The sequence below is a fragment of the Pygoscelis adeliae genome, unplaced genomic scaffold (genome assembly GCF_000699105.1).
Source record: "Pygoscelis adeliae isolate BGI_AS28 unplaced genomic scaffold, ASM69910v1 Scaffold302, whole genome shotgun sequence".
Lineage (NCBI taxonomy): Eukaryota > Metazoa > Chordata > Aves > Sphenisciformes > Spheniscidae > Pygoscelis > Pygoscelis adeliae.
The window spans coordinates 1,949,038-1,967,557 of record NW_008824372.1 but is presented as its reverse complement, the minus strand read 5'-3'; the positions used below and the strand labels follow the sequence as shown (position 1 = coordinate 1,967,557).

General features: G+C 42.3%; 1 protein-coding gene across 1 annotated transcript in view; it reads left to right on the top strand.

The window, feature by feature from the left end:
• Nucleotides 1-18,520, top strand: part of FGD5 (FYVE, RhoGEF and PH domain containing 5) — a 108,231-nt gene that overhangs the window by 62,515 nt on the left and 27,196 nt on the right. The window contains exons 6-11 of the mRNA XM_009320119.1: nucleotides 605-756; nucleotides 2,702-2,858; nucleotides 6,499-6,586; nucleotides 9,535-9,585; nucleotides 11,189-11,247; nucleotides 18,134-18,205. Coding sequence (XP_009318394.1) covers nucleotides 605-756; nucleotides 2,702-2,858; nucleotides 6,499-6,586; nucleotides 9,535-9,585; nucleotides 11,189-11,247; nucleotides 18,134-18,205 — 579 coding nt within the window. The remainder of the gene's footprint in view (nucleotides 1-604; nucleotides 757-2,701; nucleotides 2,859-6,498; nucleotides 6,587-9,534; nucleotides 9,586-11,188; nucleotides 11,248-18,133; nucleotides 18,206-18,520) is intronic.

The window sequence follows — 18,520 nt, the reverse complement described above, 5'->3', positions numbered from 1 at the left end:
AAACCACTTCACGATCAAAACCATTTCTAAGATGAGGAAAAAAGGTCTCAGTTCAGTTTCATAGGGAAAATGATTTGTCCCATAGCTTAATTTATAGCTTCTTCCTCTCTTTAAGTTCAGATTTGGAGACAAGTGTTGCGAATTTTAGCACAAGACATGTAGATGTTGGTGTTTTTCATGTCAAGCTGTTGGAACCAATGAAGTGACGGGCGAATCTCATCCTTCATTTTTAAAAATTATGTTTCTGCTTAAGAAACACTATAAAAATGAGACCAACTACACCCAGAAAAGCAGGAAAAAAAGGCAAGGTAAATAAAAAGATACCAAACTCATTGTATGCATAAGGGTCTGATGGCTTGGTCAGGCAAAATGTTCAATTTGGGGTTGACAGCGTTGTGGAATTCAGCTGAAAATGTATATGAACTAATGGATGGAAGAAAACGTATGCTATGATCTCCTTGCTATACTGAGCACACTCTATCACTGTTGATGGCATATCTTATAATTCCTAGAAAGCACAATTTAGGAGTCAAGAAATTGTAATGATAATTTCATAAAAGAGATTTTAAGTCTGTTTGCCTAACTTCTGTATTGTTGTTCACAGGATTTCTATGAAGATATCTTGAAAGTGCTTGGAGAAGAAGATGAAAATGAACAGGAAGAAGTTAAGCTCAAGCAGGGCTTAAGTGAACTCCCTGAAATTTATGAATTACACCAAGACATCCTGGGAGAACTGGAAGAAAGAGTCCTTAAATGGTAAGTATGGAATGGCATGGTTTGATGGCCTTAACATACCCTCCACAGCAGGTGGGTGAACTCGTCAGTGTTCCCTTGACCCCACTAGCAGGGAGGCTGGGATTCCAGAAGAGGTGAAAGGAGTAGAACCTGAACTACTTTGGCAGATTTTGCATACAGGCAGGAAGGAAGTAAATGTAGAGGCTGTCAGGCTAAGAAACCAAATACTGAAACATTTGCGCAGTGCACAGCCCATGACTCCGAAATGGCCCTGTCAGTCAATGTGAGGACAGACTGCTTCATATGCATTATCCTCTGATGCCAGTTCATAGTCATCACCAAGCAGCTTCACACTCATGGCCTGAAGGTCACAGACTCGTGCCATGGGAGGCAGGAACAGCAGACATCAGAACTGATCCTAAAGAAGATCATCTGCTTACAGAAATCTACACAGCAACTGCGTAGCTCTCAGATAAGGGACACCGCCTTGCTCCCAGCACCAAGGCAGAGCTCTGCACAGGCTAGGCTTCCAAGCCAAACAGACACTGTAAGCCTGCTGAGGGACTCCACCTAAGCCAAACATCTTCACAGCGTGGAGTCTTTCCATGAGAGAATAAGACCATGCCTAGGACAGCCGAAGCTCCAAAATTCATTCAGTTAACAAGACCTCTGACTTAAGTCAGGCTGCCAGGCCCTAGTCTATCAAACTGCTGGAATAAGAATGTCTAAGAGAAATTACCTCTGCAGACCCAAGCTGACTAAACCTACAGCAGCCAGCAGAGCCCCTGGCCTAGACTGAACTACTCTGGCTCTGTCAGCTTGTGATAGACCATGCAGCCCCACACCTCCACCCTGCTGGACTCCAGGAGGGAGTGGTCACTGACAGTGGCTGATCCTATCCCAGCACTGCCACTGAGCAGTTAAGGAAGTCAGATCAGGAGAACTTTTCAGTAACAATCCTAAATGCAGGGTACAGCTCTCCTTGTCAGCCCTGCACTTTCAAGTCAAAGCACACAAGGAAAGAAGAGGCTAAAGGGAACTGTATATTGGTTCGTGTCCACCAAGGGACTGTTGCAAGTGGCAGAAAGACTTAAAAAATTTCATCAATGATTTATGATTTATACACTCATAACACAAACAGAAGTGGTGTTTCCAGCTGGGATCTAAAATTACTTGTGTCCTAAAGAAGTCACAGCCCTACTCTAGCAGCATGCTGCCTGTTCCCTAAGGCAAAAGGGACACAATTGGAAATGCCCTAAGATTCTGTCCAGAAATACTCTGTGGCACTGGGGAAAAAAGAAGGCTGTACGGCAGTGCTGTCAACACAACAGAATGACACATGGCATAGGTCACCACCACCCTTGAACATTCCAGTAAGTCCTTCCCGGTGCCTGCGCTCCCCCAGACATTCTGTTGCTCTGACATCCCCAGGAACTCATGTTCCTCTCTTACCTATGATTACTCTTTTGCAATCTCAGATTTTGTCCTATTCTCTCCTTGCTTCGTAAATATTTCAATACCGTGCAACTGGGTGCTGAGACAGATGATGGTGGGGCAGTGCTGAGAAGGGGGCAATGAAGGAGAGCTGAAGATATGATGCTACAACTGAAGACGTTATATTATCTCCCACAACCAGTGCTCAAAGCACTGCAGCAGCTGGAAGGTCTGTTTAGAGAAGCAGCTGTGTCCAGAAAGGAGACATTCTACCCACTACGGACACACAGTGCTGCAATGGCAAAGGCACAGCCGAAGGATCAGCCCCTCATGGTGCCCATTCTACAGCAGCCCGTTTTGTTGTCCAGTATGTCAGTGAAGCACTCCCTCTTTCCTGCCATTTAACCTAGGCTTTAGCTGCACAATGTCCTTAGCCACTGTGGGTCTAATACAATGAGAAAGAAATACGTCTCTTCTCCTCTAATTTTTTTTATTTATTTACTTGCTGCTTCTTTTCTTTCTGTGGCCTTAGGGAGGAACACCAGAAAGTTGCTGATGTTTTTCTCTCCAGAAAATCAAGGCTGAATCACCACACAGCATACATTATGCAGTTTGATAGGAATTTGGCTTTGCTAGATGAAACCTGCCTTAAATATTCCCAACTGGCTACCATAATTCAGGAGTTTGAGGTAAGGCTCCCACGTTTTTTTACCTGCACTAATGCATGGTTGTGCCACAGGGCTTACTCAAAGATGTTTTTCCTGCAACTCCACCAATGTTCACATAGGGTGGAATGGGAGAATAGCTCTCTTCACGCATCCTGGTGCTGAAACTGAAGTGAGATGTTCATGTGTGCATGATGTGTCTGTGTCTGTTACCCACACACCCCTGTGTGTGCATACAGAATGTATGTTTGTGAATCTACAGATCTGTGAGTATATTTTGCTGAAATATATGCACATAGTGGAGTAGTTTCTCAGTCACATATTAACTTATCAAGCTGTTTGAGGATGTGTTAGAGTTTATTATTATTATTACCATCTCTTCATATCTTCTCTTCTTTCACTGCATTTTCCATCCTTTCTTTTGTACTGGGTCGGGCCAGGATAAGTTAGGGTTAGCCTGTATAGGTGCTTAGCTGCTGGCAGTGATCAGCCCACAACATCTTTACAATTGCATTTCTCTGCATTTTTAAATGTTAACTGCTTCCTCTGTTTACAGAGGATGTTGTGACAGGCAACACTGAACTGCACAGGAAGACACATACAGGGATCTTCGCTGGCCAGACACATACAGGGATCTTTTCATCTAGACTCCCTGAATGGTCTGTAACCTCTAGGCCTGTAACCTCTGGCCCTGTAGCAAGAAACACGTATTTTCCAGTTGTGTTAACTCAGCCATCCGTGCTGAATAACTGAAAAACACAAGATACATGTGACAGAAATTCCATGATTCCTGACTACATTTTAAAGTACTGGTAATGTGGCCACTTCACATAATTTCAAAAGCATAAACCCATATGTGGATGGGAAAGTTCAGTTGGGCCATACTGACTCTATTGAGCTAAAATGGTTAAAAGCTATGCTGCTTTATTGTGGGTCTAGAACCTCTGTTTCTTATTATCTTTTTCTGGTAAGAGAAATAACAATGTTTACTTGGGTGGCAGAGGGGCTGTAAGGATAAATTAGTGATCGGACCTTAAAGGTTATTTAGAATGCCGGCTCTATGGGGTATGGATTGTGTTTTTCTCTGCAGCACATGTGAAATATTAAGGATAACAATTAATTTCAAAAGACATTTGGAAGTCAGCATTTACAAACAGATACCTTGCAGTCACCACAATTATTTCCTGTTAGCAGCTGAGGGGAGCTCTGATGGCTCACACTTCTCTGAACATGAACTTGGCAAATGCAGGCTTTCTACTGAGAGCCTGTGTTCGCAGCATCCCTCCCAGCCAAATGCCTATACATTTCTGTCTTAACTATCAACCCTGAGAATTAGCTCTTATTTCTAAGAAAGCAGATGAGGCTTTTCCTAGGATGAGATCAGCAGGATTTTGCCCTAGAATCAGTGACTTCTGTAACTTCTTGCCCTTTTGCCTGCATGCATACACGCACAAAGGAGGGGGAGGTGTCTCTCAGTCCTTTCCTATTGCATTTTTTTAAAGCATGACCACTATTAGTTTTCCAGTCTAACAACACAGAATTTAAGGCCTCATCTTGTTTCTGGCACCTTTGACTTGAGTACTGGGAATGCTCAGCACAACCCTGAACGCACATTTGGTGAGAGTAGTTAGCCAGTTAGAGGAGGAGTAACATGAAACATCTCTACTGCCTTGGAAAATACTGTCTCTTGCCAGCCTTCCTTTAAACAGCTAGATTCCTATTCTCCTTTTGTCCCTTCACAAGTGGCAAACACTTCAGAAATGTTGGTCAAAGAACACTGAAACCCTGCGAAACTCGAATGGGTTTTGGACTCAGACCTTGTACGGAATCAGCTGGGTTTTGTGCCACTCTCTCAGGTCCTGTAAGCTTCTGTTTCTTGGTGCCTCTGGAGATGTGGAGACTTTTGAGGACTGAGTTTTGTGGCTTGCTGTTGTTTTTGCAGCAATGTTGTGACACTTAACACACACTAGATATACAGCAAGTTTCCTATGTTAATTGAGCCCTTATAGAATAGAATCATTTAGTTGGGAAAAGCCCCCAAAGATAATGGAGCCCCACCGTAAACCTAACACTGCCACTAAACCATGTCCGTAAGCCATGTCTTTTTTAAATACCTCCAGGGACGGTGACTCAACCACTTCCCTGGGCAGCCTGTTCCAGTGCTTGAAAACCCTTTTGGTGAAGAAATTTTTCCCAATATTGAATCTAAACCTCCCCTGGCACAACTTGAGGCTGTTTCCTCTCGTCCTATCACTTGTTACCTGGGAAAAGAGATTGACACCCACCTCGCTACAACCTCCTTTCAGGTAGTTGTACAGAGCAATAAGGTCTCCCCTGAGCCTCCTTTTCTCCAGGCCAAACAAGCCCAGTTCCCTCGGCCGCTCCTCATAAGACTTGTGCTCTAGACCCTTCACCAGTTTCGTTGCCCTTCTCTGCAGGATGCCATTGGCCTTCTTGGCCGCCTGGGCACACTGCCGGCTCATGTTCAGCTGGCTGTCGACCAGCACCCCCAGGTCCTTTTCCGCCGGGCAGCTTTCCAGCCACTCTTCCCCAAGCCTGTAGCGCTGTAGAGCTGCATGGATTCAACTTGGCCTTGTTGAATCTCATACAGTTGGCCTCGGCCCATTGATCCAGCCTGTCCAGGTCCCTCTGCAGAGCCTTCCTACCCTCAAGCACATCAACACTCCCGCCCAACTTGGTGTCGTCTGCAAACTGTCTGAGGGTGCACTCGATCTCCTCATCTAGATCATTGATAAAGATATTGAACAGAACTGGCCCCAATACTGAGCCCTGGGGAACACCACTTGTGACCGGCTGCCAACTGGATTTAAGTCCATTAACCACAACTCTTTAGGGCTGGCCATCCAGCCAGGTTTTTACCCAGCAAAGAGTACGCCCGTCCAAGCCATGAGCCTGCTGTGGGAAATCGTGTCAAAGGCTTTACTAAAGTCCAGGTAAACAACATCCACAGCCTTTCCCTCATCTACTAAGTGGGTCACTTCATCATACAAGGAGATCAGGTTAGTCAAGAAGGACCTGCCTTTCATAAACCCATGCTGACTGGGCCCAATATGCAGTGACATGCCATGGGTTGAATCTAAAGGGTAAAGAGAAAAATGCTACTTCTTGTCCATGTGTGTGTTAAATCAGATCACAACCTCACTTTATTTTCTTGTAAACACTCTCTGGACATTCAATTCAAACTCAATCACAGGGAGATGCTTTGCTGTATTTTGCTCAATTTCATGTCTTGAAGTAAGATACTAAAAAGTAGCAGGCAGAAGAAACTTTCAGTCCAAAAAAGGAACAATGATGACAAGCTTCGTTGAGATCTGATACCTCTGTCTTCCACCCTAAAAAAATGCCACCCTAAAATCTTTATCCAACCTTTACCTTCTAAATGGTATTCGCTTTCCTCCCTTTTCCCTCTGAGTCCAAACTATTTGTGAATGATGCCATAGGAAACAAACTGTTTACAGTGCTTCTCTATAGTCACAAAGACAATACCCCCTAGCAAGCTGGGTCAATTGGAAATGGTTCAATGGAATTTGTGCATGCAACTGGTAGCAAACTTTCATAGTACACATCAGGTGGAGACGACAGTTTGCTGCTGAGCTCACATATCCCTGATCTTTGTGTTTCCTTTTCCTTCCATTGAGGACAGCAGAGCTCTGGTAGCAGCCCTCAGAGTGTGAAACACCAGCTTTTGAAAGTGGTGCAGCGTGTCTTCCAGTATCGTGTGCTGCTCACAGGTCAGTAAAATCACTCTCAAAGGTACTCAGTGGAAACCCTCCCATGATGTTCTGTGCCTCCACTGTGCCACACGTTGATGCCAACACAGCTAAAATAGGGCTCAGGCAGTGTGGGATTTCCTGGGAACTTCAATATGCTTAGTACAGGATTCAGGAAATGTCAGGGAGCCTGGGAAGGAGCAGGCATTTCTTCAGCACAACCATGCTGAAAGGTCGCAAAAAACTGTAAAAAGTCAGGTGCTTTTATCATTCCTTCTTGGCTTTTTCCTTCTCTGAATTAGGAGAGGCAGAGTTCAGCCTCATTGCCAGCAAACAGGTTTGATTTTATTTATGTCAAGGGCAATTATCAGAGACAGTAGGGGACAGTAGTCCCCAGCAAGGGGACTCTGCACTGCATGCTGTATGACAGTGGCAAGTACCATCTCTTTCTACTCCATCAACAAAGCAGTTGTACCCAGTACTGCACCCTAAGCCCTATGTACAGTACACCTAAGGCTAGTGATAAGTTTAAGTCAAAATCCCAGTCCAATTTCTCTGTATTGTAGGAGGCAGAGATCCAAATTTACATCAACAATACATTTACAGATTTTACATTTATAGTAACACCTTCCCTTTACATTCAGGACCATATATATCACTCCGACCTGGAGTCTCTCCAAGGGGGTTATGTTCCCTCTGGTGGCTCATTCTCTGCAAGCCACAGCAAATCCAGCAAGTCTGAGCCTGTGAGGGGAGCAAGCTCACTGGTGCAGAATGCGGCCCCTAGAAAGAATTGTAAAGTTTAGGTTTGTAACTAATGAACTGATTGGGGAAGGAAATGGTGAAATGTAACAATGAATCTCAGTGTTGTCAAGTAATTTAGTTAGATCAGAACACAAAAGAGCAGAGGTCCATAGACATAAAGATGGAGAAATGCCTTGGGAGTAGGTATATGTGCGGGTGGAGAGGGATGCAAGATGAGTTATGCGTGGGGCAGTAAAAAGGAAGCCATGAACCCTGCCCATACTCAACAGCCAATGAAGGGCACAGCATATTAGAAGGGACTCCTATAAATGCAGCAGAACCATATGAAATTTTTATTCACAGCACAGATTAGCAGCAGTTTCATCTTGCTCCAGACACTTTGATCAAGGATGCAACTCACAGCTGGTTTTGCTTTTTTAGTAGGAGCAATACAAATGAACACCACATGCCAATAGTAGGACTTTCTTTCTGACTTGCTTCCCTCTCTGGGTGTGTCTACATTAAGGGCAACATTCCAGACTTGTGGGTTGCAGTACTTAGTAGTCTCACATGATCCTTACAGTGTTTTTAGTGCACACACACAAATACTGCATCTAAGAAAACGGACTTGGCATGTCCTTGTCAGGAATACCCCCACAATGCTCCATTTTCTCTGCCCATTTCTGTGGTCCACAAGGTAAATTGCAAACATGAAGTATATTTTGTGAGAGAGCTGGAAGGGTTTCAGTGCAGCTCCAGTGACTGGATTCCATCTATGCTTGAAGCCACTTGAGCTCCTCCTTGTCCCAGGTACTGGCACTAACTGGGAAAATGAAAGCTTTTGTGTGTAGTGAGATAAGCTCTGCTGGATTATGATATTCCAGAAAATAGGTTTACTGCTTCAGTTCTTCACCTCAGGAAACCAAGCCCCTCTTTGCCTGCTAGGACAGGGTGGGTCTGGAACAGCGCAGTCCTTCAGATTCCCTAGACAGCTAAAAAAAAATTATGCAGGTGTACTTCTGTGTTCATAACTGGATGTTTCTACCAGATAAGGAGGGTTATTTTATGAGGATATTGATCGCCAATTACTGCACTACAGCCAAAAGTAGTTGCCCACTCAGTTAAATGTCCATAGCCAAGGAGAGAGCTTGCAGCTGTGAAGAGGAACACTAAATATTGCCTGATAACACCACACAACCCCTTCCTGCCTGACTGAGTACAGGCAGATGCTTTCCTGAATGCATGTAAAAGCCAGGTAGATTTCAGGATGCCAGGGAGGGCTCAGCACTAGAAAGAGAAATGTATATGGATAGGACATTCAAGGGAATGGATATCCATGCACAGCACCATTCTCAGCACAGAGGCCTAGTTCTTGCATGCAGAATTTAGGAGCCTGGATTCATCAGAAAGATAAGAATGAAGTATTTCAGGATTAGGCTTTTAAAATGGTGGACTCATATACTACAGTCATTAAAAGCGTAAAGACCCAAAGAACAGACAGATGATCCAAGGCAAGTAGTCCAAATAAAACTGACAGGTTAAAAGTTTGTATATAATGCAAATATAATTCCTGTAAATGTAAGTCATATTGTGTGTATTTTACAGAACCTACTTTCAGAATGTGGTTTGAGTTCAGTAGTAATCATTGAACACCGCATGTATAGAACCAGAGTCTCCTTCCTGTATCTATAAAATGCATACAATTAATTTACTATAAATATAGAAAATCGGTCATTACAGCCAACATCATTCATTCAGATGGGAAAATAGAATACATTAGAAGAACAATTATTTGTAAAGTGGTGCTACTCAGCAATTCTCTTGGCTGAGAAGGAAATATTTTTGGCAATGTTCATTTGTTTATACCTGCCAAGTTATGTGATGATTCCAAATCTGTATCAATGCTCTTGCATTGATTCTCAAAGCAGAATGCAGTCAAAGATGAGTTTTGCTTTGGAAAGAGGCTATATACACTTAATTATTTGGGAATAAAGTGATTCAGGACATTACTGTGGATGCCCCATCCCTGGAAGTGTTCAAGGCCAGGTTGGATGGGGCTTTGAGCAACCTGATCTAGTGAAAGATATCCCTGCCCATGGCAGGGGGATTGGAACTAGATGATCTTTAATGTCCCTTCCAACCCAAACCAGCTAATAACACTACAAATTATGTGGATCTGTATTCTGATTACTGGATGTCTGTGTGTGTTTGATTATTTTCTACAGATTACTTGAATAATCTTTGCCCTGATTCTACAGAGTATGAAGCCACACAAGGTAAAATGAAACCGATAGAACAAAAATTCTGCTTTGCTAACTCTACTTCTAAAGAGGTACAGGATCTATACTGGTAGTATATGGAAGAGGATTGTTTTCAAGATTTTGTGTTAATAGGTTAGATGTAAGATCTGTAAGAACTGATTACTAATTCAGACAAATTATTTAGGGCAAGAACCCTATCTTTTTTTCATTGAAACATGTGGACTTCCTATAGTTTTGACACAATGAACTTACAGAAGAAGAAATCATCTATACAAGCATGGTGCAAATATTGTAGTTCTGCCCCAGTCATCGGGGAAATCCTAGTCCTCTTTGGCTCTGTCCGTATTTGGCCTGGTCATTGTAAAGTCAGTTGGGATGGCTCCACCTGGTTGGTTGTGTACCATTATCTATGGTATGCCTGCTGTGTTCTGTGAACTTTGGAGAAACCCAGGAGGTTTGAATTGTATATCTGTATTCTGGATTCCTTAAGCCTAAGTAAACTTGAAAGACATTGTATAAAAATCAGTTCTGCACAATCAAGAACAAATCCAGAGGTTCAGCTGCTAACACCATCCTTTCCAACACATCAGATGGATAAAGCAGAAGTCTCTCACTCCGACTGAAGTCAAAGCAAGGTTTAGCTGTGGCCTCAGTGGGAGTAGCTTCCAGGCTGGAGTAAGCAGGAATAACATTGTATTAATGAAACCAATTCAGCTCTCTGTTACACTGAGTGTAAATCCAAACCAACTCATAACAATGAGGTCTGCGACTGACTGAAGGTCAGTCTGTTCTGACCAAGAGTAGAGTCTTGTGCAAGATTTAGGACCCTAGTCACTGACAGTGGGACGACAGCTACATCAGTAATTTAAACAAGGCCAGGGCAGACTCTCAAGCCCTGTGGCCACAATTGCCTATCTTGGTTGTGGTCAGCACACGCTTGTGACGTTTCTGGCCAGCAGTGGCTGGCATGCTCCCATATTATGCCCAGAAACAGATAGGATGCCCTGTTCCACAGGAGAAGAGATTTGAGTTAAGGACCTGAGCCATGTTATGCCACTGCTCTCAGGGCCAGCAAACATGCCCTGGCCCAGGTTATTTGCCAGTGGAGAATCCAGGTGTTAATTTATGTCACCACTTCATACACACTTCTGCCAGAAAGGGATGACCTGTCCTCTCCCTTGGCAGTAAGGGGAAACAGATCGCCTTAGATTGCCATGCTTTTGGATGGCTAAAGCTGGGTTACATTAATCTCTCCCTACCACAAGCTCCAATTGTCAAAAATCTGCAACTAGAAAACATCACAAAAAGACTTTGTGCCATGCTAGGTGCTTAAAAGGGTCCTCATGAGCTCTCTTTGTCATGACGCACATGTATGATGCAGAGTTTCACACAAGACAATGATGAAGGGAAGTGGAACTGACAGCACTGTGCTGTGTCTTAAATTTGCTGGGCAGTTGCATTCTGAAGGTGCCAAAGAAGGTGCCAAAGAAGTTAAAGGAGCTGCTGCTGGGGATGTTGTTGGCTTTTTTTTAAAGATGCCCTTGCAAACAGAAGGGATTTGGGTTATTTTCCTACTCTTTTATGTGATTTATGGTGTTTGTTTTGCTTCATCCCTCAGCTGCCTTATTCATTGTTTCTGAAATCACGGACCGAGCCAACGACAGCATGCTCCAAGCGGTGAGTCCTACCATGACACATGCCCTCCTGATCGATAGTGTCTTTTCTGCACATCTGCTGAAGTGAATGCATATCTTTCTTTGCTAAATTCTGAAGCCTCCTCCAGGGTGAGACTCAAGGGTTTTTACAGATCTGGTTTACAGTATTGCAGATATGGAGTAGGTCTATGCCCTTTAGTGCAGCTGCACAAGATGTAAGTCACTGTAACAAGCAGCACAAAGTTTTTCTCCGTCCTGGGGTTGCTGAAACGGTATGTGGAGCAATGAAGTGAGAGACGGGAATTTTCATGGTTCTATTTCTAGCCTGGGATGTTTTTAGATATGAAATGTTGAAGACATCACACATGTACTGTCAAAGATACATTCTGAACTCATTTACATAATTTTTCCACAATTCTGGAATCCCATTGTACTTCAGAAGAATAGGTCATGGTTTATAGTCTTGCAAATGATCACACAAACAAATAGACTGGCCAAGACTTTCACAGGTTAGAGCTCATGTCTAAATTCAGATTTAGGTATCTAAATAAGTTATACAGTTTCCCAAAGTAATGAACAGTTTCTGTAAGGTCAGTGATTTATTATCGGCTACATGGTATTAGAGTCCTAATTTACTGGCAAAGATAGCCTGCATATAGCTGGTCTTATGATCATTTGTTTCCAAGGATCTAGGTGTGATTTTTGTCTAAGATGATAGGGGTTTTCTATTGACATCAGTAAGAAGCAGCGTTGGGAGGCATAGGAGGCAGCAGAGAGACCGTCAGACACGGGATCCATCAGGTTCCAGAGGAATTCAACTTGGTGGACCTCTGGGTGATAACTAAAGGCAGTGCCTTTCTTTTTGTCATACTAGCCACCCACACCTGCAGCTAAATTCTCTCCTGAGGTCCATGTTTGCTTTAGCTGCACAGACCTAGCATTCAGCTCAAGTAGTTACAAAGAAGTACCTACAGTCTTCGCAGTCTAATGAAATGTTGCTCAGTAAGTCTGTAGTTTCAGAGTAATTCTGTAGAGTGGCCAGATTACATTTCTTTTTATGATAAACCTCTAGGCTTGTTAGACCTAGAAAATAGTCATAATACAGCCCAAAATTTTAAAAACTGCCATTTTTAAGCACTTCTTTTCAAGGCATTTAGATTACCAAGGAGTACATGCAGTTCCTAAGGAAGATATTGACTATTATGAGTTTTGCGTTCATCAGCACGCATTTTAGAGAACAAAGCACCTCATTCCAGGCATCCTGCATTTCATCGAATAGTGAGTGGTTACACTGAAGTGTTTCTTTCTCAAAAGATGTCTCATCTTAAGTATTTTATCACTGCATTGGGTCACGGGGATTTCAAGTGATTGGGAATGTATCATATCTTTTGGGAAGCTTTCACATTTTATTTCTCATTTGAACATTGCTGAATTTAACATCCTGCACTGGGATTTTGCTGTGCCTTTGCTAAATTAAAGATCTCTTTGGCATTGGAAACATCCTTCCCTATGGTTAATTACAGATGGCATTCAATTCACTTCTTTATTATTTCATTTACTGAGCAGAGAGAGGGTTGTTAATAATCACTCAGGCACCAAAACATGAAATTCAAGAGACAAAGAGAAAAAACACCTGGGCATCAATACAGGTAAAGGGAAGAAACGAAATGTCAACCCTTTTTAGTAAGAGTTTGTTTTCAGGTAGGATTTTAAGGTTGAAAGAATGAATGCACAGGAATTGTTAGGGAAAGCCACATGCTGGAGGCCACTACAGCTATGCACCAGCACTGCTGACTCAGCATATTCCCTTTAACGCCTTTGCCCTCTGGCTGCAGGGGAATGGAAGCATTGGGTGAAGCAGTGAATTCAGACTGTGTGACATGATAAAAACACAGTAGGTCAACTAGATGAAGGATGTTTTTTGCAACAGCTTGGGAGGCAAGAATGAAAGCGTGTCAAAACCGAAGATGTGCCTCATCTTTTAAAACCGAAGCCTTCATGCTTTGTTCAGAGAAGTGGAAGCATCTGCTTGCAGCAAATGAACCCAGGAGCCAAGGATGTCAACTTTTTCTCACCTGGAAATCTCTGCTGCTCAGGTTTAAAAGCCATGTCTCTGATATGTGTGCCAAGGACATAAATGGAGCCCGTGTATTCATGGGCAGTTTCAGAGCACCAAGTTCAGTGATGATCTTCTCATGGACAGTGACAGACAAAACCCAAGCCTTCTAATATTTGTATCAGAAAGGAATAAGTTGTAGTTAAAACTACTTACTATTTCCTGAATAGAGAAACCTGTCTTCGTGGATCTGCCTCCTTCCCCATCTGATACATAGAAATTGAGACTGAGGCTCTGACTCTGCTTCTCCTGAAGCCAGTGGCAAAATTACCACAGATCAAGATGAAGCCAACTGGTGGGTTTCTGGTTTTGTGCAGAGATGATCTCAAGCCATGACAACAGATCAAGATTTTGAGTATTCTGAAGTTCAAGGTTTTTAAGGTCAAAACTCAAAATTCAGATCTGCATTTTCACTCAATGCAAACCTAAAAAAGCTTGGACCTACTGATTTGGTTTAAGTCCATTTCTGCTTTTCTGCTCCAAGCTTCTCCACCCCCAACCCCATCCCGGCACATCTACCTCAGAACACATTCTCCCTTCATACAATATCAGCCCATTTGCTGTGTTGATGTGGCTCTGTGACAACCCAAAACCTTTAAACCTTCATTTTAAAGACAGCACTTTTTTTACTCCTCCTGATTGCTAAGGAAAAGTTCCAAACGTGAATCGTGTAAACAATGCAGCACACTCTGCTTCAGCAAGCAGACAGCCTGAACACCTTTGCTGAGTGTAAAACATCAGCTACGCTGATCTCTTTGGTTGCTTACTCTCAGCTTTATTTAAAGATAGTTTGGGTATCAGCACAAACTATTTTGTCATCAGCCATTATAGTAGATAGGATGATGACAAAAGTTGGGAGGTGGGAGGGAAGTCTTTGTAGATGAAATGGTAGTTGCATTACAGCCAAATGTAATCGTGAAGGAGAAGGAAAGGAGAGAGAAAGAAGCCTAACAGAAAAGCAAGGTGGATGGAAACAATGATGTTCATACAGACTAATTCTGAGTGATGTTCAGCATTGACAGCAATAACCAGTAGTTAATTACACTATTCTGTTACCAAGACAAAAGAACAGATGTAGATTGCAGGGAGGATGTGGTCTAACAAGCCTACAGTTATCATAAAAAGAAATGTATTCTGGCCACTCAGAATACATTTCAGAATGACTCAGAATACGTTTCAGAATGACTCTGAAACGCACTTACTGAGCAAAGTTTTCAACAGGTTTGATTCTGATTTTCTTTCTCCCCAGGCGAATAATTTATAATCATACTTTTCCATTATTAAAGCATTCTTTGTACCAAAATAATAAATATTTCATCATAAAACTAAGAACTCGGGAAAAGCTTCCACAGTAATCTCAGAGCTTTATGGATACCTGTATTAGAGGTTGAGAACGGTAAGAGCTCAGTTCCTAACCGATCAAGGTCACACATCTTTTTCTGACACCTGTGCTTCCTTAGATTTCACTCAGATTTATGGGAGATTTGTATGAATACTTTTATGAAGTTAGAAGTACATGTAAGTGGCCAAAATCAAATTTGCTGTGTTGCATTACCATGCAATGATTTTATCTCCACTAAGCCATGCTTTAATTTGAAGAATGTCACCATATCATCTGAGTTTTACAGATGTCACAGACTATATAATAATTGCTATTATTAATGTCTGTTTTGGAACAATTTCATCACAAATTCCACATAGATATTTACACTTCATTTTTTATCATATCATCAGAGCACATCTGCTCTTTTTCAAAACTGCAGCCTAGAAGAGATGAAACAAAATTTCCTTCTTTCCCATCTGTATGAATGCTGTGGGTTTTGTGAAAGCACAGGTTCATGAGAATCAAAGTTCAATATACTGCTAAATCAGAGGTTGTCCTCCTGAATAAATATCCCATCCACAAAAGCCACAACCAGCAGTTCTTTTCTTTCTCTCAGATTTCAAAAAATGCAAAGAATTTAAGAAGTTACTCTAATTACAGAACAAACTGAACAATGCCACTCAAGATATAGAGCGTTAATAATTTGTCATGTACCTGGTTGAAGTTCTAAGCACTAATTTAGACTTGGCATGTACCTGGAAGGAGGAAGATTTCTGGTGCCACTTATCAACTCATCAAACGACACTCCAAAAATCTGACAGGAGCACTGAATTATGATCTACATTTTCTGCAGAATATCAATGATTCATTATTAGCTTTTTTGCTTTATGATAATAACACTCTAGCAGTTTTTCCCTGGGAACTATTAACCGAGGATTTTCAGACACATTATGATATTAACTATCTCCACAGCATTTTCATCAAGTAGGAAAATATTATTTCCAATTTACAGATGTGCAAACAGAGGCATAAGACATACCATCACTGCATGGCATTAAGTCTATCTGTAACTCTGGGAGACATTCACTACTTGAACTAAGCAGGGTTTGTATTGCTCTCTGAACTTCTACAATCTGTTAGAGGCCCTGAGATGCTAAGAGCTATAAATTATTGTTGCTATTAACAGCTGGTGAATTCCTTGGGGAGGTGTTCCTCCTGCATAGACATAATGATAATATGATGGAAGCTGCAGTTCATTGCTAAAACGGCCCGAGAAGGATTTCAGCCACCCACATCTGCAGTACTAGTTGGGTGGAGCTTTGTTTTCATTTTTTAATCATAGCTTGTGAAGGATATTTGAAAGGATAATGATCGTTTTAAGGAGAATGAAGAAAACGATATAAACAGGGAATTTTAGGGGAACAGTAGGGAAACTATACCCCCCTCAGCTGCCCGCATTCCCAAATAAATCACTGTCCTTCGCATGTGAGGGCTGTTTGACTTCCTACAGGAAATGAGTCTGATACATCTCTGTCCATTTCCTGGCGAACACATGTCCATATTGCAAATGTCAGCATTACAACAGGCACCTCTGCCAGTGGTCCTAAAAAAACCCGAGGTGTATCTGAGCTGCAGCAACTTCCTCACTCCTGTAGAAACCCCAATGAGTACTAGCATTGGCCATGAGTGTGCTCACAGGAGGGCACTGCCTTTTCTGCAGATGAAGAACGGGTTTCCATTGTGGAAGCTGTCAATTTGACAAGTTTTTCTAGGGCTAAAATACCCTTTAGTGATGGGAAAGTCCTTTGCAAATGTCTTTTGCAAATGTCAGCTGTCCCATGATCCCTGGTATTTCCTGTGCTATTAGTTTATACATTCTGTTTCCATTTTGCTGGCCTATAGTATTTTAGAAGTGACCTGAAAATTTTCATTTGTTACTTCCTGCATTGCAAAAGAGATACTTGATGGCTGAAATTCTTGAAAATGTGTCAACTGCCAGTTATATTGCATGGTCACAGTGCAGCCCTGTGCTGGTCAAGGATTGTACGTGTTTCCATATGTTTGATATGCAGCTACTGATTAAGAGCTAGACTTAGTATCATGCTAAACAAGTGTAATATTTCACCAGGGCAGTAACATACGGAGGTATTTCAGGCTTATCTCAAAAAGCAAGCTGAGGTAGGTACATTAATTGTGTTAGCTGAAATCCAGGGTAAATTTACCCTGACAGACCATCATATTGACATGGATATGCTCCTTCTGGTATCTGTGATAGCTTTTTTAATTAGCTGATTCTGTAGACAGCACTGATTTGTATCAGGCAGATACATTGTATGATCTAATCAAGTCTAACTAAGCCCAGGGGTATCTTAATGCCAGTCAATGGAGCATAGGAAAACAGACCATTATCTGTCATAGCAGAAAACTGTAGTCAAAGGCTGCCAGGTCATGAAGTTATGTCAGATGTGGTCCTTAGACTGTAGTTTATCTGGGTGTGTAACTGAGGATTTAGGATACAATGGCTAACTTACTTAGACAAGAGACTCCTAATTTTTAGACATTTCTGGTGATGACTCATTGCTGCTGTGCAGCCCACTCTACTGTTCTGACCAGATAAAACCACAGCTGAATCCTATGTACAAGCCTCAGTTTTAACAGCCTCACCTGCTAAATGGAAGGAGATTTGAAAAGACTTTAGCAATATTGCAAAGGTAGACATCCCTCCTTCCTCCTTTGTATATTCATCCAATACCATCTTTTTTTATGAGAGCACAGGCTTAGGTAGATTAATCTTATTTACCATCTTCATAGATAAGTTCATGCCACATGCCAATGCCCACTGACTGACTGTGCTTTAAGGCCAGGTAGGCAGTTAATAGTATCAGAGTTTGATAATGAACTTCCTGATTTTTCTAAAGCATCAAAAGAGAGATGCAGCTTCATTGCCTGCTTACTAGTTAACCTTCTAAATCCCGTATTGCAAAGCCATTAATCCATTATCACAGAATATAAACCTCCAGATAATCCTAGCAACAGTCTTATAGTATCAAAGCATGCTTTGGATTATCTGTGTCAAGCCACTAATGCACAGGTCTTTGGAGCAGAAACTGTACTTTGTCTCTGCTTCCAGTTTATTAGTTCCCAGAGCAAGAAAGTCAGCAAAGAGGCCAATGTATAAATACCATATGGAGTTAGGAGGCCCTTTTGAAGGTGAACTGAGGTATCAGAGGTAAAAGGAGTGTAGAAGGCCACAGCAGATATGAATGCAGGTGATGAGGTTTTATAAAACCTGTAAGGCTGGAAGAAGACTTTCTGGGCGTAAAATCCCTGGGCTCAGTTCTCTGAAACCTAATTCTGTAATACCACTTTTAGAGAAATAAAATGGTGAGGAGGGGTGGGGGAAGGTTTGCCTGCTTGTCTAAAGAACGGTCACCATGTGGTCTCCTAAACACTGTTTCTCTCCCCCAGGAAAACTTGCAGAAGCTGGTACACATTGAGCACAGTGTGAGAGGGCAGAGTGGCCTCCTCCAGCCAGGAAGGGTGAGTGCTGCAGGCAGACCTATGCTGATAAGGGCATTGTTTCTGGCCAGCTATATCTCTGATTGTGTGGATGGCCAGATTTCAGACGTCTACAGGTGGTGTTTCCTGAGCTACTGTGATAAGAGTTGGAGCACTGGTTTGTGTAAAAAGCCATCACTCTGGCAGTGCGCAAAGAGATGTGCCGAGAGCCTCAGGCTGGGAAAGACATGCATTGCCCCTGCTTTTACACAGAGAAGCCATTTGACTTTTCACTCCAGCTGTCCTCAGCCACCCCATGTGTAGTGTGTTTTGATGGAGCTGCTGTTTTCCTCCCTA